General features: G+C 38.0%; 1 protein-coding gene across 5 annotated transcripts in view; it reads left to right on the top strand.

Annotated features, from left to right (window-relative positions):
• Positions 1-23,604, top strand: part of LOC127421118 (CUGBP Elav-like family member 3) — a 95,778-nt gene that overhangs the window by 24,982 nt on the left and 47,192 nt on the right. For 2 of the 5 annotated variants that reach the window (XM_051663887.1, XM_051663886.1), the window contains exon 1: positions 18,991-19,373. Coding sequence is in view for 2 of the 5 variants with exons in the window: in XM_051663885.1 (XP_051519845.1) it covers positions 6,738-6,871; positions 7,104-7,162; positions 7,291-7,417; positions 7,545-7,720; positions 11,587-11,941; positions 13,145-13,369; positions 15,924-16,112; positions 17,290-18,986 (2,962 nt within the window). In the remaining 3 variants the exon portion in view is untranslated. Of the gene's footprint in view, positions 1-6,737; positions 6,872-7,103; positions 7,163-7,290; positions 7,418-7,544; positions 7,721-11,586; positions 11,942-13,144; positions 13,370-15,923; positions 16,113-17,289; positions 20,049-23,604 lie in introns of those variants that run through there. The other 3 variants (XR_007893936.1, XM_051663884.1, XM_051663885.1) reach the window with 3 other exon arrangements.

Genomic DNA, 23,604 nt, shown 5'->3' with positions numbered 1-23,604 from the left:
AGACAGGATTGTGTCGAGGCACAGATCTGGGGAAGGCAAAACAATTTTGGGCAGCATTGAAGGTTCCCAAGAGCACAGTGGCCTCCATAATTATAAAATGGAAGAAGTTTGGAACATCCAGGACTCTTCCTAGAGCTGGCCTCCTGGCCAAACTGAGCAATCAGGGGAGAAGGGCCTTGGTAATAGATAAGACCAAGAATCCTATGGTCACTCTGGTTGAGTTCCATAGATCAAGAAACTTGCAGAAGGACAGCCATCACTGCGACACTCCACCGATCTGGGCTTTATGCCAGAGTGGCCAGACGGAAGCCTCTCCTCAGTGCAAGACATTAAAGCCTGCTTGGAATTTGCAAAAAAGCACCTAAAGGACTCTCAGACTGTGAGAAACAAGATTCTCTGGTCTGATGAAAAGAAGATTGAACTGTTTGGCTTCAATTCGAAGTGTCATGTCTGGAGGAAGCCGGGCAGTGCTCATCATCTGCGCAATACCATCCCAATGGTGAAGCATGGTGGTGGTAGCATCATGCTGTGGGGGTGTTTTTCAGCGACGGGGACTGGTCAGGGTTGAAGGAAAGCTGAACGCAACAAAATACAGAGATATCCTTAGTGAAAAGCTTGTCGCATCATACCCAAAAAGACTTGAGGCTGTAATCGCTGCCAAAGGTGCTTCAACTAAGTAGTGAGTGAAGGGTCTGAATACTTTTGTCAATGTGATATACAATTTTATATTTTTTAAATTTGCAATGTTATCAAAATTTTTTGCTTTGTCATTATTGGGTATGGAGTGTATATTGATGTGAAAATAAAATAATTTAAAGCATTTTAGCATGAGGCTGCAACATAAAATGTGAAAAATGAAGGGGTCTGAATACTTTATGAATGCACTGTATATTTCAAAATATGACAAATTGCCATTTTCATATATGTAACATTTTTTCGAAACACTTGTGGAATTAAAATTTGTACATAAATGCTCAAATATATGAACTCTGATTGTATTTGTTCGGATATGGCCATATATCAGATTTCAATATCAGACAATGTAATAATTGGAACAGGCCTAATTATTGAGTCCTCATTTGTGTTTTTAGTTTACAGATTTATTGTATGTCTATTTTAACCTTAGAGAAGTTTTCTTGCATTGTCTGAGGCAGAACATTTTGAAACAAAAAGAATTAAGGGTCTTCCAGTACCTAAATCCTTTACAGTACCTTTCACCTAAATATATGGTATTTTTGTGTGTAATTTATTTCCACTGCAAAACAACGCCCAAAATAATGCTGCAAATTTAGTCATTTTGGGCAGTAAAAATCTGGAAAAAGTGCCGTGAAATCTTTGTGGGACTGGTCTTTAGCCTAATAAACAACACCTAAACCTTAAAAGGTACAACAGTGGTTTATGAGATTATTATTATGGTTTAGGATATGTGACTCATGTTTTCTGCTGTTATTGGATAAAAGCATTTTAATAAATTTTTTAACAACCATGTGTCAATAAACAATTTGTGGATTAGGGCTGAAATAGTCGACGTTATCGAAATGTTGGCAATAAAAAAAAATTGACAAACAAATTTAGTCGTCGAATAGTTGTTTGATCTTATTTAACGTAACATGAGATCATATGAAGCTCTAATGATGATGCGTGAGAGGAGCACTTCAGCTTGCGCCTGATTAAGGAGAGGAAGGAAACACAGCTCGTGGTCCAGACAGACTTTTAAACTTTCCAAACAGCCTAAAAAGTGATGTAGACTGCAAAGTATGAGGGAATTATACAAAAACACAAAATAAGTAAAGAAGCAGTGTTGTCGTGAATGTGGATTAGACATTTGCCGATATTCAATAATAAGGTATACCATGATAATTAACACGCACAATATTATCACGAGCACTCCAAAATTCAGAATTTTTCTGAATGCACTGTAGCATTTCCATCAATAAATCAACATTCCCAACACACTAACTCAAACAGTAATTGGAAGGCATACCAAATTACTAGGAAACTCTAAAATTCATGTTTCTTTTTCATTTAAACTTCTCCCTCAAAATGTCACCATTGTTGTTACTTGTTCATTTGCAATGAAAATAAACCGTAATAAATTAGATTAGATAAATGCTAAATAGATGAATTGGACTCAGACTCTTGAAGCCACCATGTCCAAGCCAACAGAATCTCTGCTTAGAGTGAATTGCCTGTGTTATTCTGCCAAAATTAAAGATACAATATGAAGGAATCTGCATATGGGGTGCTCTGAAAATCAACAGTTATTCCTGGATTATTTCATGTTCTTACATGGAGCTTGATCCGTATCAAAATTTCTGTGCGGAACTCGAATAGCTTTCATAGCCTTTTTAGTGAATAAATAATAGAAATCCATGTCATTCCCCTAAAAAATTGAACTAGTTTGAACTGGAACTCAGTTCCTTCTTCGAAATTCAGTCCCTGGAGTGGACAGCTCACTTATTGTCTGAATTATTTATGTGTGGCTGTTTTCTTTGTCTGCCTCTTATTAAATTAATAGTTTATCTCAAAAAAGAAAATTCTTACACTGGAAACTCCACAGACATTGAGAATCATGCAGACTGTCTTGAATGATATGACAGAGCAGAGCACTCATCCACTGTGAAGCGCGCAGCACATGTAGACTATAATCAGTATTTATATAAGTAAATCACAGGATTTGTGCTTTAATGACCACACTGGGCCATGTAGCGAACTGCTTATCCGGAGGAGTAAAGCTTCCATCAATAACACATGCCAAAATAAAAGTTCAAGTCAATATAAAAGCTTGAGGCCTGAAATTTAAGAAATTCCAACAGAAATATTAACAACAATGTGCTTGACATCATTTTATGGAATTTTCCAAGCTGCTTAAAGGCACCGTTAACTTAGTGTATGTAAACTTCTGACCCACTCGAGTTGTGATCTAGTCAATTAAAAGTGAAACAATCTGTCTGTAAACAATTGTTGTAAAAATTATTTGTGTCATGCACAAAGTAGATGTCCTAAATTACTTGCCAAAACTATAGTTTGCTAATATGAAATCTGTGGAGTGGTTAAAAAATTAGGTTTAATGACTTCAGCCTAAGTGTATGTAAACTTCTGACTTCAAGTGTGTGTGTGTGTGTGTGTGTGTGTGTGTGTGTGTGTGTGTGTGTGTGTGTATATATATATATATATATATACACACACATACACACACACACACACACTACCGTTCAAAAGTTTGGGGTCGCTTGCCTGAAATGTTTCTCATGATCTTAAAAACCTTTTGATCTGAAGGTGTATGCTTTAATGTTTGAAATTAGTTTTGTAGACAAAAATATAATTGTACCAACATATTAATTTATTTAATTACAAAATTTTATAAAAAAAAAAAAAAAAAAAAAAGGTTTTTTAAATGGATGACTTGGACCGAATAATTAAAGTAGCCAATAAGTGCCCAACATAGATGGGAACTCCTTCAATAATGTTTAAAAAGCATCCCAGGGTGATACCTCAAGAAGTTGTTTGAGAAAATGGCAAGAGTACATTTCTGAAAATTCTAAGCAAAGTGTGGCCTCTTTGAAGATGCTAGTTTTTATTTATTTTGGATTTTTATAGTCACAACATAATTCCTATATTTTAATTTCTATTATTCCATTGTTGTGATGACTTTACTATTATTCTAAAATGTGAAAAAATTAATAAAAAATAAAGAATGAATAAGTGACCCTAAACTTTTGAATGGTTGTGTGTGTGTGTGTGTGTGTGTGTGTATGTGTGATGATATATATATATATATATATATATATATATATATATATATATATATATATATATATATTAGTTCAGTCTCAAAGTAAAATCTCTTTGAAATCTTGGTTAAAATGACTTCATATAATGCAGATCTGGACATGTTGATCATAATGTTCTATTTGCTAAGTGCTTTGGTACCTTTCGTGCAGTGCTAAATTGGGTTAGTGTAGTAAAGTTAGCGTCTTATTCAGTAGAAAATTATTTATTTCCATATGTAAACAGTGATCAGTTTAAATTTGATGTGATATGGGTTAGGGATGCACCGATACCACTTTTTCTCTTCCGATCCGATTCCGATATTGGAAATCTCGGTATCGGCCGATACCGATCCCCATCAGATACCAGTGTTGTTTTTTTGCATAATAAGTTTAGAATGTCTTTACATTATTGTATGGAATTAATTGAGAGTACTCTTTAATATATAAAGACAACCACTCTTAACTACACATTATTTCAATATAAATGTATAGCTTATTAAGAAACACTTTATTGTTAACTAGGATACTGGATAATTTAGCAGCAAAATTAACAGTAATTCCAGTATAAGTCATCAGTAGAAAAGAAGCCGTTTTCTTTTTTGCAAAATTTTCTCAACTTGTATCTTGACTTTAAAGGAATCAGATCTCTTTTTTTGTTCAATTTATTTGTAAAATATCAGCTCACTTTACATTCACAAAGTTATTTTTTGGAACCCATTCAACTTAAATATCATTATAATTTGTAAACTAATAATAATAATAATAATAATATAGTATAATAATAATATATAGTAATATATCTCAATCGTGCACCTTTTGTCACGGATCCACCGGTCTCTCTCTCTCTTTCTTCCTCACTGCTGTCACAGGGCTCACTCTCCCCTGAGTTCTGATTACACACACCTGCATATCATTAGTGGCTAATCAAGGACTGTATATATACCCCGCTTTCAGACACACAATTTGTCTGTTCTCGATAGTATCTCTGAGACTCTAGACCTTTCTACTGTGTCAAACATACCTGTGTCTTCATTATTACTGCCTGCAAGTATCATAAGACTGTTGTGAGTTATCTGTTCATCGTGTCTATACCCTGTCTGGATATTTCTCACCTGCTGTTTGACACTCTGCTCAGCTGGATTTACTCACAATGTTTACATCACTGTTTCAATCATCTGTTCAATAAACCCTGCTACTGAGATCATATCTCTGCCTCCGTGAGTCTCTCCATGACACCTTTAACTTTTAAACCCTCACGCTTTTATTTTGACATTCTGAACTCTCCAGGAAGTCCTGTATGTGTCTGTTTGTAGGCAAGTTCACAGTAGTTTAATTCACTTCTTATTCAAATTCTGGTAAAAAAGCACCTCCAGTGCCATTTTAAATGCATATTATAAGTGAACCGAACTATTGAGCATCTACATCTGAGATGTTGTTTGTGACCTGAGTAGCGCTCTAAAAATAGCCGTGTGTGTGTGTGTCAACAGAGCAGCGCCATTCAATAACACGCTGGAGCTGTGCTTGCATTTTATGTATTTACTTATTAAACACAGCCTTTTGTGATTCACAGAGCTATTGCACGTCTTCAAGTGGCTTTGAATAAAATGCACGAGTCAAATGAACTTCTTAAATTGTGTTTTAATGGTTCTTTTGTCATTTTTTGAGCTTGACAGTAATGATCATGACTAACACACAGTATCGGATTTGGATCGGGCTCGTCAGACCGATACCTGGTCCGTTTAAAAACATCAGTATTGGAGCCGATGCCGATCCAGGTATCGGATCGGTGCATCCCTAATATGGGGTCCCACAAGGCTCTTGTCTAGTTTTTTTTAAATTCAATAATTATAATTTTTGGAAATATTTTCCAAAACATTGGGTAATTTATCATAATTACTGTGATAACTGGCGATGAGGTAACTAGTTTACTTTCTTTTTACAGTACTAAACTATAATAGTGCACCCAAAAATGAAAATTCTCTTGTTTACTTACCGTCATGCCATCCCAGATGTGTATGACTTTCTTTCTTCAGAAAAACACAAAGATTTTTAGAAGAATATCTCAGCTCTGTAGGTCCGTACAATGCAAGTGAATGGTGACCAAAATTTTGAAGCTTCAAAAAGCACATAAAGGCAGCATAAAAGTAATCCTTACCACTCCAGTGGTTTAATCGATGACTTCTGAAACAATCCAATCTGTTCTGGGTGAGAACAGACCAAATATAAATCCTGTTTCGCTATACATCTTGCCATTGCAGGTTCTAGACACAATCATGATTTCAAGCTCGATTACACATCCTAGCGCCATCTGTACATAATTCCTTTACGTGCTTTTTGGAGCTTCAGTGTTTTGTTCACCATTCACTTGTGCAACGGGAGTCAGCTGGTACGTGATAGCTGTGCAGTGTGTGTAAACATCACTCCCCTGGCCTCAAGAGGCGCACTAGTGACTGACGCTAGAAGCTGTAGCCTTTAGCTTAGTTAGCGCACCCGCCTCCCATACCGGCTGACGCCGGTTCAAATCCCCCGCTCGGCGCGGGTTGAGCAGGACTGGTAACACTTGCACTGTATGGACCTACAGAGTTGAGATTTTCTTCTAAATATCTTGTGTTCTGCAGAATAAAGAAAGTCATACACATACTGGGATGGCATGAGGGTGAGTAAATGATGAGAGACGTTTCATTTTTGGGTGAACTATTTCTTTAAAGCACTGAACTTTCTAACACAAGACAAAGAGGAAACCAGGGTGATCGTTGAGAAAGTCCTGTGAGAGAAAATTTTCACTATGCTAAAGTCTTATTTTCTGCAAAGCCTTAGTGTGCAGTTAGGCCCAGTTTATAATTTATGGCCTACATTTTACTGTCACTAAAATAGTCTAAAACATTGTCAAAGGACTCAGTTTGGCTGCTTATGAATGTCTGAAAAGATCTTTGTTTTTATGAAACCTATTGTATTTCCTTCCAGTGCCATGAAGGATTCTAAAATGATCAAGTCTGTGGGAAGGATCCTGTCCATTTGGGAAGAGAGAAACGTGTATTCAGAGGAGTTCATCGGTCAGCTGAGGAACGGCCTAGTTCAGACAGAAGAACCACCAAAAGGTCAGACTTGCATACCAAGCCAACAACTAAAATCAGTTACTTATCAGAAAAGGAAATTACAGTAAACAAAACATGATTTGTGAATTTAATATTGCCTTTTAGAAGTATAATTAAAGGCTTGCTACAATGTTTTGAAGTCTTGTGCATTTAAAAACCAGAAAAGACAGATTTACATATACTTTTGAAATTTGTGAGATGTAATTAAAATTTCACTGACATTGCTTTTTTCCAGTTTCAGCTCCCGCCAGCTCCAAAGCCGCCCTGAAATCCAAGATTGTGGCTGAGTTTGTGGTAAATAAATAGTCTATATTTAAAGTTTACATTGGAACAAATGTTTGGGCCCCTTGGGCCCATTTTAAATGTAAATTCCCTTTTGTATTACTCCTAACATGCATTTTTTTTAATTTTTACCCATCAAGCCCTCAGCGTTTATCGAGCATCTGTCCAAGTACAGAAACTCCATGGATGACATTGAGCAAAAAGAGAAACAGTTAGCAGCCATGCGAGTGGATGTATGCAGTACAGAGGCTCTGAAGAAATTGAAAGGTCACTAAACCAAGAAGCCTTGTGTTTGTTCTTAGAATTTGTGTTCAGTGGATATGCATGATTATATCTCTTTTATTTTTTTCCCAAAATGTTCATGTTTTCATTCCTTTTGCATTTCACTTCTCAGACAAGGCAGGAGGTAAGAGGTTCTCCAGAGATTTTGAAGATGGGAGCGCAAAGCTTCAGGAGTTTGTCTCTTTTCTGGATGGTGAGGTCAAAAAAGGACCTCCCTTAATGGAGGCTCTAGAGAACGCAGACATATTCTACGAGATGCAATATAAAGAGGTCAAGATTGTCGCTAAAGTGAGTGCTGGGAACTCGTTTGGTTTTTAAGTGGGGATAATTTTTTGGGTGCCTCCCAATGAATGGTTCATGTTGCTCATGGTTTGATTCCCAGAGAACATACATACTGATAAAAATGTATACCTTGAACGCACCGCAAGTTGCTTTGAATAAAATCGTCTGCCGAATGCAAAAAAAAATGTATTCAGTACAACAGCTTTGAAAGGATATGCTTAGCTGCAGTCATTGAACACGATTCTTAACAACATAAGCTAAACAGGTTACGAACACTTCTTAAAATAGTGTGCAATTTGCAGTATTTGCAAGTGGTAAGTACAGATTTTGTTGTTTACACATTAGCCATTGGAAATTCCCTCTCTGGGAGATTAGAATGAGTATGGAGAACAATCAGGTCATTTCAAATGAAATGGGCTAGTAGGAAATAAGTAAAATGTTATATTTCCAAAAAGCACTTCATGAAATCAAATTATCTCCATTTGGTTCTACAAGAGTCCTAATCTCTCCTTGCTCATAGCAGCCTGAGGCCTTCCACCAGACTCATTAATTTGTTGCTCATGACAAAAAATAGCTTTATATTTGAAACCTGCATGAAATAGCCCTTTCAGAAATAATGACCAAATGCTAATTTAATGCTTTTAGTTGTTTCAGCAGCCCTGTGTCTTAATTGGATTTGTACTAAACTGAAGTCCAGACCAGTTTGTATTGTCCTTGTCTGTTTTGAATAGAACACAGTTAAAGGTGGAGAAAGTTATTTTAATCCAAAACACTTTTTGTCAAATTCCGTGAATATTTCTTCACGGTCCGCTAGCTGTCCATTCTGTGCACACAACAACACTATTGCGCGTGCATGAATTTGGGGGGCAGAGCTTATGAAGGAGCATTGAATGGAGGGGTGTTTGTTTGGCTGTTGAGTTCAAATATCAAAAGTCTTTCTCAGAAATCACTTACTCCACCTTTAAATTACACTGTCTGTGTTCGGGCCATATTTGGTAATTTCCTTTGAAACAACCGGATGTGCAGGGTCTTGTATTGACTCAGTTCATAATTTATCTCTCTACAAACCACTGTTGAATTTTTTGGGATAAGTAATTTAAACATTAATTTGTTGTTTGTTTCGCAAAGTAAAAGTAAACATAAAGCGGCGTTCGACTTCATAATGTGATGTTTTTCCAAGTGAAATGTAAAGCTATTTAATGAGGACAAAATGTCGGGTGTGACTTGATTTTATCAAGTCTATTTATTTAAAAGCATAATGCTTAAAAATGCAAAACGGTCAACTGTAATTTATCAGAACAGGTAGGCTATAACTACTTGATAAATACAAAAAAGAAAGAACACGATTTTTTAAACTAACCAAACATACATCACATGCACAAATTAATAAATATATTTCATGAAATTCTGTGCAAATTAATAAAGAATTAATTGACCAAATTAAGGTATGGTACTGAACACTTACTGTAAATAGTGACACAATATGGTGTTTGCACCCTAGTGTATAATAAAACAGTATATAATCTAATAAGTAGGCTATTGAGACGGAAATTAACTACATCGCTGGCAGCGGGAAGAAACGCACCTGATGTGTCACATAAGGGTACCTCGTCACTGTTGTCTTCAAATGCCGAGAGTGGCATTAGAGAGAGCGGTTTCTTCAGGTCCAGAAAACGTGTTACCGCGACCCTCGTTCCGCTGGCCTGTGAGATGCCGAGCCACTAGAATAAGCTGCATTTCATATGTTCATGTGCCCATCCACCCACTTCTCTGCACTGCCTAACGTTTAGTGATCATGTCGAAAATGCTGTGTTTATTATCAGTGATATCACAGTCCCCTTAGACATTTTATTTAGACCTTTTGTGTGTCACTTATTTTAAATAAAAATTTTCAGATGGCATGTACTGTATGTCTTGGCTAACCTAGATCGATTAGGTGAAAATACTGAAATAAGCAAAAGATGGACTCGAACTTGGATCACCCACACAAATAACCAGCTATCTTACTAACGTCGCCACATCAGATCTTAAGCTGAAGGAGGTCAAATTCATATATATGAACACACATTTATTTTTAATAGCTTTGACAGGTTCCATCGGACTATTGGCATGCATATAGCTGGTTTGTGTGCCCAGTGCTATTTTCACTTATTGCAAAGTATTATATGACTATAGCCTACTGAACCAGCGGTAGGGCTGTGGCAGCGGGGGCCGCAGCCGCAAATGTCACTTATTCAGCAAGGCCGGCTCTGCACATCTTAAAATTTGACGTTTTTTAAAAAGGCTATTTCACCCCAAAATGAAAATTCTCTCTTCATTTACTCACCCCTCATGCCATCCCAGATGTGGATGGCTTTCTTCTGCAGAACACAAACAATGATTTTTAGAAGAATATTTCAGCTCTGTTGGTCCTCACAATGCAATGCAATGGTGACCAGAATTTGAAGGCCCAAAAGGCAGTATAAAAGTAATCCATAAGACTCCAGTGGTTAAATCCATATCTTCTGAAGTGATGTGATAGGTGTAGGTGAGAAACAGATCAATATTAAGTGCTTTTTTAACTGTAAATCTACACTTTCATTTTCACATTCTGGTGTGGAATTGACTTTCATTTTCACATTCAGCCACCCACTGGTTTGGTCTGGTCAAAGATGGAGATTGATAGTAAAAAAGGACTTAAATATTTTTTTGTTTCTCACCCACACCAATCATATTGCTTCTGAAAATATGGATTTAACCACTGGAGTCATATGGATTACTTTTATGCCTCCATGTCATTTTTGGACCTTCTGAGTCCTGGTCACCATTCACTTGCATTGTATGGACCTACAGAGCTGAGATATTCTTCTAAAAATCTTAATTTGTGTTCTGCAGAAGAAAGAAAGTTGTTCACATATGGGATGGCATGAGGGTGAGTAAATGAATAAAGAATTTTCAGTTTTGGGTGAACTATCCCTTTAACTTGACGTAGTGTCTTAAAAATGCGGTGCGCCTGTGCGAGATGCTGAAAAAACAGCGAGAAGTGGTGCAGCGGTCACAGACGTGCATCTACCGTGTTCTTACATGGAAAAACTGCTTAAAACAGTGCAGACAGACACAAAAACACAGTTGTGTGAACGCCTCTTAAGTTTACATTTTGATGAAAAATTGCAAAGACAAGCATTTTTCTTTTAAATTACAAGCACCAATGAATTTTTGACAGTTAGAACAGGGGTGTGTATTAAAGTAAATAGGGTCACTTTTGATTTCATGTTTACATTAAATATGCTTTTATTAAAGGGGACATGAGGAATTAAATTTTTCCTGATCTTGTCACATGTAGTTCATTGTACAATAAAAGCATACTGTAAATTTCAGAACTCAAAACTTCCTCACAGCAAAAATAACATTTTCAATTTGGATGGAATAGATATTTGCAACTGACCACCTCCAAAACAACACATCAACCACTACTTTACCTTATCACTTCTGTAGCCTGCCCAGTAGTGGTGAGCAGTTAGATGACAGGTTAGTCAACAGCAGAGATCCGATCATAACAGTGGGCGTTTACTGTCAAATTTTAAAGGAGAAGCAGCACTAAAAGTGATAGTTTCTGACAGAGGGTCAAACTTACCATATTTTACACGTGTTTTTTTTTTTTTTTTTTTTTTTTTTTTTTTGTGCAAAAAACTTTAATAATATTATAAGTGAACCTCAAGGAACATTTTGAAATAATAAAAAAAAGGCATGTCATGACCCCTTTAAGATTAAAAAGAATGTAATAATTTTGACAAATTTTGGACAAATATTTGGCAATTTTGTGAATGTCAAAGTTTAGTTATTTAGTTATCTAAACTAATAGTGCAACCTCTCTTAAAATCATTCCTTTCCAGGCCTATGAGACATTTGCAAACCGAGTTTCACACCTAAAGTGCAAGCTCGATGCACTGAAGGCTATGCTTCCTGATCCAAATGACTCGCCCATTCCCTCCCCCATTGAAGATGCCCCTTCGCCCACGGGCTCAGAGTCGCCCTTCCATTCCCTGGGTAAGATTGGTATCCCAGACCCAGAGCTGGATGGACAGGCAATGGAGGAAGACCTGATTGCTCTGGGTGATGCTCCCAGCCCTCTCTCCTCTGTCGGGGGTTCCCCAAAACCTGGTGACCCGTTGGGAGATAAAGACAATCGTGACGTAGAGGACATGGAGCTCTCAGATGTAGAGGAGACTGAAACACCTGCCATCATAGGTACAAAATGACCTTTACTAAGTGTGACAAGGAGGAGGGCCGGGCCGTGACGATGCACAGCCGGCGCTGAATCAGCTGATCAGCCGGAGAGCGAGATAAAGGGGAGCCGGAGGTGCCAGTTCGAGAGAGAGAGACGCACACGGCCGCGTTGCATGTGTTTCTGTGTTTATGTTTGTTTTATGTTGAGTTTCTTATTAAACTTTGTTTACTGTTCAGCCGGTTCCCGCCGCCTCTTTGCTCGTCCTTAACTGTTACAGTTAAGGACGGGCAATGTCGGGTGTGACTTGATTTTATTCATCGGGGAATTTGATTGGATTGTGAAAGTTGGAACAGTTATCTCTATATTACTGAGGAGGGGTTGAAAAATAAAAGTGCTTGTTTCAGAAATGGTGGAAGGGGCCGTTCAGACCAAATGCATTATTGCGCAAAAAAAGCTAGCCGTGTAGTGAATAAAATATAATGCCGTGTCTCGTGGCACATCTTCAGGGCCAGCCCTAACATTTTGGGGGCCCTAAGCAGATTTTCAAAATGGGGTCCCCCATTTTGTGAACTATCCCTTTAACTTGACATAGGGTCTTAAAAACGTGGTGCGTCTGTGCGAGATGCTGGAAAAACAGCGAGAAGTAGCACAGCAGTCACAGACGTCCATCTACCGCGTTCTTACATGGAAAACCAACACAAAAACAGTTGGTGAACACCTCTTAAGTTTACATTTTGATGAAAAATTGCAAAGACAATCATTTTTCTTTTAATTTACGAGCACCAATGAATTTTTGACAATTAGAACAGGGGTGTGTATTAAAGTAAATAGGGTCACTTGGAACCGGCTGAACAGTAAACAAAGTTTAATAAGAAATTCAACATAAAACTAACACAGACACACATGCAAGTGGACGAGTGCGTCTCTGTCTCTCTCTCTCTCTCGAACTGGCACCTCCAGCTCCCCTTTATCTTGCTCTCCCGTTGATCAGCTGATTCAGTGCCGGACGTACATCCTCACGGCCCAGCCATGCCCTCTTCCTTGTCACACTAAGTTATATTTCACACATAGTATGGTTTTCATAGGTAGTACTTCTGATTATTTTTGGCTATATTAAGTTTGAAAAGTTAACATTTGGTTTTGAAGTATATGAAGTCTGATGATTGAATAGACAGAATGAGAGAATCTTTTTTTTTTCTTTAATTTTTGTTTCCTTCCACCAGTAGAGGAACGTGTGGTTCCTGCTGTTGAGTCCAAGCCATCTTCTGTTACTGAGAATGTCACAGAATCCTTACAAACTAAGGAAGGCACTCCAACAAAAAAGACCACAGCCCCATCGGTGACGGGTCCCTCAACAACACAGTCACTGCCAGTGAACCTTGCTGGCGTTGATCTAGGCAAGATCAGCTCCATCCTGAGCACAATCACAAACGTTATGAAGAATTCAGGTGAGACTATGTAGTTAGTATAGATTTGTACAGCACTTTAAAAACAGGGTTGTGGAGGTGCAAACTGGTCATAGCTGTGGCCCTGTGGTAAGCCATGGTGCTTATATGGAACATGCAGGTTTGAAATGGCCTGTGTTGTGTCCCAATCCAATTCCTCTACTGTCTCCACACTAATTCTATCCCCTCTGTACTGTCTGTCAATAAAAAGTAGGGTTAAAATCATATATTATCGATATATATAGTGTGTACATTTTAATGCAGTGCTTCTCAACTGGTGGGTTGCGACCCAAATATGGGTTGCAGGTGTGTTTGAATAGGGTCGCGGACAGCAGTGAAAGAATAATGGCAGGGTTCTTCCTTCATTTACTTTTTTCAGCAGTCACCCTAATCATTCATGTGCATTTCAGATGAGAAGCATTTTAGTGTGCATCGCAGTGCGTTTGAAGCCTGGTTTTGGCGCGTCGCGTGAGTGTGCCTTCACTGAAGCAATCGTGACCAGTGATCTGCTCTGCTCTATTCTACTGTATCTCTAGAGTGCCTGCCTGCCAAATGGGCTTCCCTTGATATTGTAGTGCAGGCCACAAAACTGATGCAACCCATTTGAACTCTAATAAGAATTTTCAAGTTTAAAGTGTTCTAGAGGAAGTCAAACATTTCAGACAGTGGACACCACGGACATGCTAAACAGCACTGAGGAGGAAAAGAGACAACACTGTTCCATGCGCCAAATAAATGTTTTTCAAATTACACATCATCACTCTTAATAAAATTGATCATGATTTTACAGTAGTAACCGTAACTAATATTGCTGACAAATGGCCCTTTCACACCAAAAGCGATGCAAATATTTGTTGTCTGCAAATTCATGCTTGTGCAATAGGTGGCACAATGCAAAAAGCAAACATTGCTAACCTGACTGCAAGCTTAGGACTCTGTCTAATATCAGCATTAAAAATAACAACCTGTTGAAAACTGCTCAACTTTAACAGACTTATACTGTTAAAGAAACCAGCAGGAATACAAGGCACCGCTTTCTGTTTTCACTCATGATCCCGTGCTCTGTTTATCAGTGTGCTTCTTAACAAATAATTCATCAATATCAAACCCTTATCAATCATTGTAAAAATATTGTGATAAATCGTGCCATATGAATCACAGTGTATACTGTATCGTGAGGTGGATGGCAAAGCAAAAAAACAATCCATACTGCATGACAGCGTGCAAAGATCGGAAACAGGTTTACGTTTGTTTTAGGGATGGGAATGAGTACTCGGATGCTCTGACGTGGCAGCAGTGAACGATGGTGATCATGCATGATGTGGCATTTCACTTAATTCTAAATTCGGTGACAATTACCTGACAACTAAACACAAACTTGTCAAAGAGGGAGCTTATTTTTAATTTTGAGATTGATTACATTGTGATTTTGAGGGGTACATTGATTGTCAGAGACGTCTCATAGCAACAAAACTGTTTTACGACACTGCAATGCTATCATTACGATAATCAAAAGAGAGTGTAATTAACCGTGAATTGAACACCGGTCTCTGCAAAACATTTGCTAAACACGTTTTATTATCATTTAATGCAAGAACTTTGACTCGTTAATGGATATTATTTAATAAAAGTGAATGTTTGTCACTGACTGTAAACCTCCCTGCCCTGGGTGCCGAAATGTTTGCGTGACTTAACACACCTGCATCTCGACGAAATCGGAGTTGAAGGTTTCCACACGAGTTTTCAAATTAGAAGTTCGACAAAATGTGTTATTCCGTTGCACTTTCCCCAGTTGAAAAGTGGAAATTCTGACTCTCTGAGTTGAAAGGAACACTTCATGAATCATCACAGCAACAACAATATGGAGCATTGCAGCTTTCCCCACGGGAGCAAACACTTGAGGAGACACACACACACCAGGCGTGTGGCAGTGGACTCAACGTGTTGAAGCAGCACATACAGCAGACAAGTGTTTCAAACAGCTAGACAGAGTGCAGCTAAATGGAACAGAATGCAGCGTCTTCAAAACTGAACTTCAACTTAACATGCATATTAAAACGCAATGGTTATGGAGTCTCCTGTTAAGCCAACTGCGATTTGGTTCAGACAGTCAATAAAAAAACTGGTGCGTGCTTACTAGGGTTACTACAGTAACCTGAAGAAAGAACAGACAGATGCGCGTTGTGCACATTCTTTCATTAAGTTGGGCAGCGGATCTTCACATAATGACAAAATATAATGCATTATATTTTGATTATGCAATCTTTTGTACATTTTGTAACAGATTATTTTATAACAGCCTGTAATAATAAAAAGACAGTACACTGAAACAAGATGCAATGCAGCAGCCAAAGACGTTTGTCAGACATGTCATTATATGTACAGTTATGTACATATCATTGCCTCTCAAAATGAGTACTCGAGTACTCGAAATAATTACTCGTCGAGTACTCGAGTACTCATTTTGTCTATTACATAGACAAAATGACCAAAATGCCCATCCCTAGTTTGTATGTAGAATCTTGCATTCAAAGATTATTTTGTTTTTCCTTTGCAGCTGTAGGAGTTAGTCCCGTGTCTCTGTCTTCCCCAAGCGTACCCTCCACTCCAACCTCAACTCTGAAGACGCCCCCTACTGCTTCTCCTTCTGCCAACCCACTGGCCAGCTTTCTCTCTAGGGTGGACATCAACACCAACACCCTACTCAGTGTCCTATCCAAAACACAAACCCAAGGTGGTCTTCAGGGTGAGAAATGGGAAAGCAAAGTGTTTTGAGAAATGAAAGAATCAAGATTTGCTAAATTTAGATAAAGTCAACATGAAATCAAAATTATTTACTTTCTTAAGATATGTTCCTGGTCCTATTGTGCATGATTTCTTTGATGCATGTAATTCCAAAGAAAAATATTTTTATCGTCATAATCTTTCATCAAAATATGTCATCATTTGCTCCGCAAGTGATATATGATTTATTTTTTTTTTTTTTTTTATTTTTTTGACTGGCAACTCCATGCCTTTTTTCAAAAATTTTTTTAGACCCTTCCCTTTAACCACCTGTCATACAGAGTCTATGCCCACTAGTACATTCTGGCATGTAATTACCACTTTTCATGATCCATTGATCCATTGCTGATGGATAAAATCCAGTCCTACCATGCATTTTCACTTGGAATAACATTACATTATAAAAGTAAAATTGATTGCAAATAATTGCAAGTCATGTTGACTTTAAAGATTGTTGTATGGTCAAGCTGTTTAAAGGTACACTGTGGAGGATTTTCTTGTTTATTTTATTTTTTTAAATAAACAAAACACCATTGTTGAGCCTGTTACATAAAAAAACAAAACAAAATCGCATTGCTTTACGCTGAGACACTAGTGTAAGCCTACAATCAGGATTTACAAGTGAGTTATTCAGTTCAATTTGGCGGAAAATGTCAGTCGTTCACTTTTTTTTTTTTTTTATGTCCAGTAGCAGAAATGCTACTTAGTTGCTCAGACACATTGTTCAGATATGCATCTTGTAGGACTTTCTTTTACTGTCAGTGACTCTTGGTCTAGCTAGTCAGATCCGCTCGGATATGGAGATCACAAGCAACCATGTGTATACCTCAGACCATCAGATTCATCCACGTAGAAGAGCAGTGCTTAAGAATAACTGTCATAAAAAAAATTAGAACCATGTTCCTCCGCAAGTAACTTGAAATTTTGTTTCAATCACAGATGTTGTTAAAGAGCCCAGAATTCCATAGTGTACCTTTTAAAGGCCTTTGCCTACTTCTGGCAAGAAAATAACACCAAGCACATGATAATATTAGAAAAGGCTTGTATGAGTGAGTTAGTAAATTTATTTTTTTTAAATCCATCTGCTGACCCTTGCGTCCCTACCCCCTACTTTTCTCTTTCTGTAATTTTTGCCCCAGGTCTTTCGTCTTTACTAAACAACCAGTCTGCAAAGACCACCTCAACTTCAGCTTCAAATCCTGAAAAACCATCCCTCACCCCTCCATTAACAGCACATGCTCAACCACCTCCTAAAGTCATACCAACTTCATCTGGTGACCCATTGGCCAGAGATCCTACTCCTCAAGTATGTGTGGTTCCCATGTCTACTCAATCAGATATGATGAATGAGAAAGTAAATCCCAGCTCCTCCGTCAACTCCACCCTGGACTCCAAGATCGACAACCTCCTCCAAGGGCACTCATGTCTAAAAGGATTTAATTTGGGCTTCCCATCTGTTCTGCCATGGCCAAAGGGAACTGTTGATAGCCCCTTAGCAAGTGCAGAGAACCTTGGTGGAACCCCCGTAAGGGACGAGGCTGGTTCCACACCAACTCAAGATGAGATTATGGATGTCCCAAGATCAGAGCCCTTTCTGTATCAACAGGGACAAACAGCGTCTACAGCCACAGCTTTAGATGCTAAATCTACACTCTCACTTCCATCTCGACCAGAACAAAATTTTCATTCTGATCCAAGATCACAAGCTGGTACAGAAATTCACCAGAACATTGGACAAGCAGAAAAGGCCTCCCAAATCTCAGTGCCCTCTCTCACAGAGGCAGAAGCCAAACGGCATCAACTTATCGAAGTAATGGGTTCTACTTCTGTGCCCAGCAACCAGCAACCTTCAAGCGACAAACCTGGTGCCATACATCAGGAGCCGAGGCAAAATACCTCAATCAGTGATGCAGGACGAGAAGGTAACTTGTATGGTGAGGCGTATCGAGATGGTCAAGAGCAGCAAATGATGGCCAGCTCGGACGCATATGGAGCAAATTTGTACCACACCCAAGATACAAGACAGAATCTTGCCGAGCCTACCTTCTTCACCTCACCTCTACCACCTATCCCAAACCTTCCGCCTCCACCTCCACCTCAAGACTTCTTGCCTCCAGCTTCTTCCTTGAGGCCAGGCAGTTCTCACATTCACATGAATTTGGAAGAACCTTACAGTGAAGCTGAAGCAGGTGTTGATGGCTCGTATGGCCCAAACTCTAACTATGATGAGCATTTATCTCATGAGGTTCCAAACAGGGAGCCTTTCCATCCACATGGGGATGGGGCATCTTATTCTGCTATTCCACCAAACCACGTCCCCAAAATCCCACCCAATGAGACTGTAGATTACAACCATCAACATCTAACAAGAGTGCCTCTGCAGCACCCTCCAAGTATGCCACGCCACCACATTGAGTCTCCTCCTGTAAGGGGCTACCATGAAGACCGAAGCCCTCCACAACCCTTGGCTGACGATCCGTACTTTGACCCATACTATGATCATCCACCTCGTAGCCCCTCTCCACCTCACTATGACATGCACTCTGTTTCCCCTCGTGCACATGAGTATTTCCCTAAAGAGATACCACCTCACTATCCAGAACACAGGGTTCGCCCTCACCTAGAGCAGAGGCCTTGGCCACCCCATCATGTCCGTGCGCCTCACCCTGGGCACTATCCACCACCTCGGCCCCTCCGTCGACCACCACCAGTTCCATATGACCATGTACCACCCTTCCCTAGAGGCAAGCATCCTGGTCCACCTTTTGGAGGACCTCCTAGAGGTGCTGGTCCTTTTTATCCTCCTAAAAGGCCTTACCTGCCTCCACGTTACTGAAATGTTGCTTATTGTGGTTCTTAAGCTCAAGTGTAGTGTTGATTGCATGTCGCAATGAGCAGTTGAGCTGAACATGAAGAAGTCCATGTGCTGTTACATTGGATTATCAGCAAGACAAAAGGTTGGGCAACAGCACAAAAGGGATGATGCTTAATAGCTTCACAAGATCACAATAGAGATAAGAGATAATTTATTCAAGCAACTGGATATGCAAGCAGATAACACCTTGGTGTACAAGTGACTGTCAAGATCTGAGGAAAAATGAAGGTATTAAGAGTGGCAAGATGAAGTCAAGCAGTACTGGAGCTGAGAAATGGAAAGTATCTCTGGCGAGGAATGCTTGCTGGTGGAATGACATGGAATCTGAAGACAAAGACAAAACAAGAGGTGGTTATTCTATTTCACTTCATTAATTGTTTATTTTCCTATAGTTTTTGATTCCAGTTCTATGTAAAGTTAAAATCAAAGTTTAACACAAATTGTCCTTTCCCTTGCTTGGATTGCTCGTGCTCATGTCTCGCGTATATATTTTTGGAAAAAATACAAATGTTTTTTTTGTTTTTTTGGTTCAACATTTAATTAAGGCTGAATGTAATATTTTTTTACTATACAGTTCAGTTCTACTTATCAAGCTATGTTGTAATGCAGAGCTGGTAGTTTTGATTCACCACATGTTGTTTTGTACATGTAATTAAATGTACCTCTAACAGGTAGTTAAGCTTCATTATCGTCTGTCGTGGAGAAACAACAATGTAGAGAAAAAGTTAACTTTACAGTTGAGGTAAGACACTGAGGTGTAAAGAGGCAAGCCGTTTTTGCCTAAAATGGCAGAAGATGCAGAAGACAAGAAGCTGATTTATTATCGTGAAGAATCATCGTGGCCTCCTTCAGTTCCCTGAGGCTTTTACTGTACTGAATTAAATAAAGATGTGTTTGGAAAAAAACCACAGTGGGGGAGTACGGTCTCAACCATCCTGTCTTTGATTCTTTTCATCTCCGTTGCATCAGTGACTGATTTCTTTTGCTTTTCTCAGTATCGCAAATACAGTACATATTCACATCAATAAAACACGATCAATAAAATATGATTAACACTTATGCAGATATCTTATTGTAGTTGCATGACTACATGACAAGGTTTGTCCTACACCAAGCACCAAGTTATGTTTAGAATCCAGATCCAAAATCTTACGTTTTACCTGAAAATATAAATACTTATCAGGACTATTGTAAACATACCTACTCAAATGATATTTGGACTCTTGAAATTGACAATTACACTAAAATACTACAGTTACATTTGAACGGACTGAACGGGTTAATGTAGGATGTTCTTATGGCATGCAAGTTTGCAATAAGCATGGTACAGGTCCATTGTAGATTTTTATATCAGGTTTATTCATATTACATCAATAGACATTACATCAATTCGTTGCACTCCGTTGCCACGAAATATAACAATGCAGGGTGTAGAAAAGATACATATAACACATAGTTATCAGGATCTAAGTGTATAACACTTAAATGAGTAATAATACATATAATTTATCTGTGATTTTAGTTGTATTGTAAGACTTGATACATTTAACATTTGCTATTAAGAAATTACAGTTAAAGCAACATCTCCTTTGTATCTGTCGAGTGTTATTAGCTACTGAAAATGACTTTCTGTTGAAGCGTGGCAGGAATGTCTGTCTCGTAGTTATCCGCTTTTTAATCTCAACAGACCGTAATTCCTTAAATAGGTTTTCATTTGCAGCGTTTTAACTGTGTTGATGTCAGTTGTCAAATGATCAAACAGTTAAATTAAGACGTACCAGAGTTTGGTCTGTCAGATCGAATAAGGACTTTCTAAAGAGACCACTCTTGTCACACTTCACTTGTGACAGTAGGAGATGTTGCATCATGGCATAACCGTCTTTTTCTGAAATAAAATTAGCTTAAGAGACAAGGATTTTACATTAGAACTCCTGCCTCTAAGACGAAGCCCAGCAAAAGCGTTGTTTTCCACTTAATTTAAAGTGATAGTTCACTTACATTCTGTCATTTAATCACCCTCATGTTCCAAACCCATGTGACATTCTTCTTTTGTGGAGATGTTAGGGAGAATGACAGGCTCAGTCACCATTCACTTTCATTGTATAGAAAAAGATGCAATGAAAGTCAGTGGTGACAAGGCTGTCATTCTTCCTATCTTCTCCTTTTGTGTTCCATGGAAGAAAGGAAAGTCATATGGGTTTGAAACAACATGAGGGTGAACAACACGCTCAACCATCCCGGAACTCAATGCTGTGGTTACTTTCATATAAACTTCGCCTCATCCTTCAGCCAGCAAATCACTTACAGCCAAATCTTTCCTGCCTGCATTGGGAGCCAAGATTTAAATATTGATCAGAGCCAGTTTAATTCAAATTTAGCTGAATCCGAAGCTAGAGATTATTAATGTAACTATTCTTTTTCAAAAATCTTTATAACGTTGTGGAGAACAAAAATAAAACATTGCATGACTTAACAGATTTTTTTTAAGTGATTTCCCAGGAATCACATAATATCATATGTTAAATGCTGAAACTATCAGAGAGGAATGAGTAGGCAAAGGATACGTATATTGGTTGATGGCTAATTTATTCAAAATGTTTGAAGTAATAGGAAAAGTTTGCTAAATAACCAAATTCATGTTAAGATGTCAAAGCATTTTAAAAAGTGTTCTTGTTTTATATTGTCAAATATTGAAACACAGGCCGTCCTCTCAAATGCATCTGGAAATAAAGTCAACCGTTATTTTTCATTTAGTGAAATCATTGCTCAGACATCATGAGCATGTATAATAGTGAACCGTTTAAATTTTATATATAAAAAAATAAAACCAGGATTAAAGCTGAAGTTTGTAACTTTTTCGGTGTTAAATACAACCCTAATTCCGAAAAAGTTGTGATAGTATGGAAAATGCTAATCAAAAAAGGAGTGATTTGTAAATTCTATTTACCCTGTGCTATATTGAAAGCACTGCAACAACAATACATTTTATTTATGTTTTACCTTGTGATTTTAATTGTTTTTGCAATCAGAGGATTGCAACACGCTCCAAAAAAGTTGGGACAGTCAAATGTTTACCACTGTGTAACATAATTTCTTCTAATAACACTTATTAAAGGAATATTCTGGGTTCAGTACAACTTAAGCTCAATTGACAGCATTTGTGGCAAAATGTTGATTACCACAAAAATTTAATTTGACTGCCTGTCCTTTTCTGGGTGACAGTAAGGCACTTTCAATGGAAGTGAATGGGGGGCAATTTTTGAACATTAAAATACTCACTTTTTCAAAAAGTGTAGCCACAAGACACAATATGAGTTTAGTGTGATAAAATCACGTACTAACCTTTTCTGCGTAAAGTTATAGCCAATTTTACAACTGTTGCCATGATGATGTAATGTCAACAAACCCTAAAATGGCTGTAAAAATGTCAATTTAAACAACTTTACAGCTCAAATAATACACAAGTTTTAACACATCAATTAATTTAAGTGCTTTTATAAAATTATAAGCTTCACATTTCTGCCTTTAAACCTTCCAAAAATTGGTCCCATTGACTTCCATTCTAAGTGCCTCACTGTAACCTTGATTTTTGCTTTTATTTATTTATTTATTTATTTTAAAAGAAAAGGAGGGACGAGTAAAAATTAATTTTTGTGGTTATCAACATTACACCACAACTGCTCTCGATTGAGCTTAACATGTATCGAACCCAGAATACACCTTTAAGCATTTGGGCCCTGAAGAGACAGGTTTATTAAGTTTAAGTTCAGCAAGCTGAATTTACCACCACTCATCCATTATACAGGTCTTCAGCTGTACAATTGTATGGGGGTACAATGTCATTTTTCTGTGCTTCATAATGCACCACACTTTCTCAGTTGGAGACAAGTCAGTACTCTCTGTTTACACAGACGTGCACTTGTAATGTGGGCAAAATATGGTGCCCTGACACTTAATAAGTGTTACTAGAGGAAATGGTGATGTTACACAGTGGTAAACGCACAACTGTCCCAACTTATTTGGAGTGTGGCAGTCATGAAATTCACAAGGTAAAACAGCAAATGATGTGTTGATTTAGTGCTTTCATTATTGCACAGGATGAATAGAATTTACAAATCACACCTTTTGTTTTTGTTCGCTTTTTTGGAATTGGGGTTGTACTTTCTCATATTCCTTGTTATTATGCAGAGATGTGGGTTTGTAGGTTAATTTTCATAAAAACTGTAAATACTGTTTCTTTTACGCTATAAGAAATCCTCTGTTATGAGCGACCCATCCATCCCAACACAACAACATTGACTTAACAAATGGTGTCAGTTGGGGGCAGGACTATCCGTTTGTTCTGTCAACAGCAGACGGGTGGGTGTATTTGGAAAAATGTTTGAAAACAGTGTTTATTTTTTGCATTCTATTCAGTGGCACACAAATTACACACTTCAGCTTTTGGCCAGTTAACAGCAAAACAGTAAACTCAATGTCTTGCACCATCATGTCTGTCAAAATAGATGTAGAAGTAAGGTATGATGGTTTAAGTTGCACAATAATAAGACATTTACATGTGTATTTATTATATATTTGC

This window comes from Myxocyprinus asiaticus, chromosome 30 (assembly GCF_019703515.2).
Source record: "Myxocyprinus asiaticus isolate MX2 ecotype Aquarium Trade chromosome 30, UBuf_Myxa_2, whole genome shotgun sequence".
Taxonomy (NCBI): domain Eukaryota; kingdom Metazoa; phylum Chordata; class Actinopteri; order Cypriniformes; family Catostomidae; genus Myxocyprinus; species Myxocyprinus asiaticus.
Note: the sequence above shows the minus strand (reverse complement) of the source record. Positions and strands in the feature narration are given on the sequence as shown.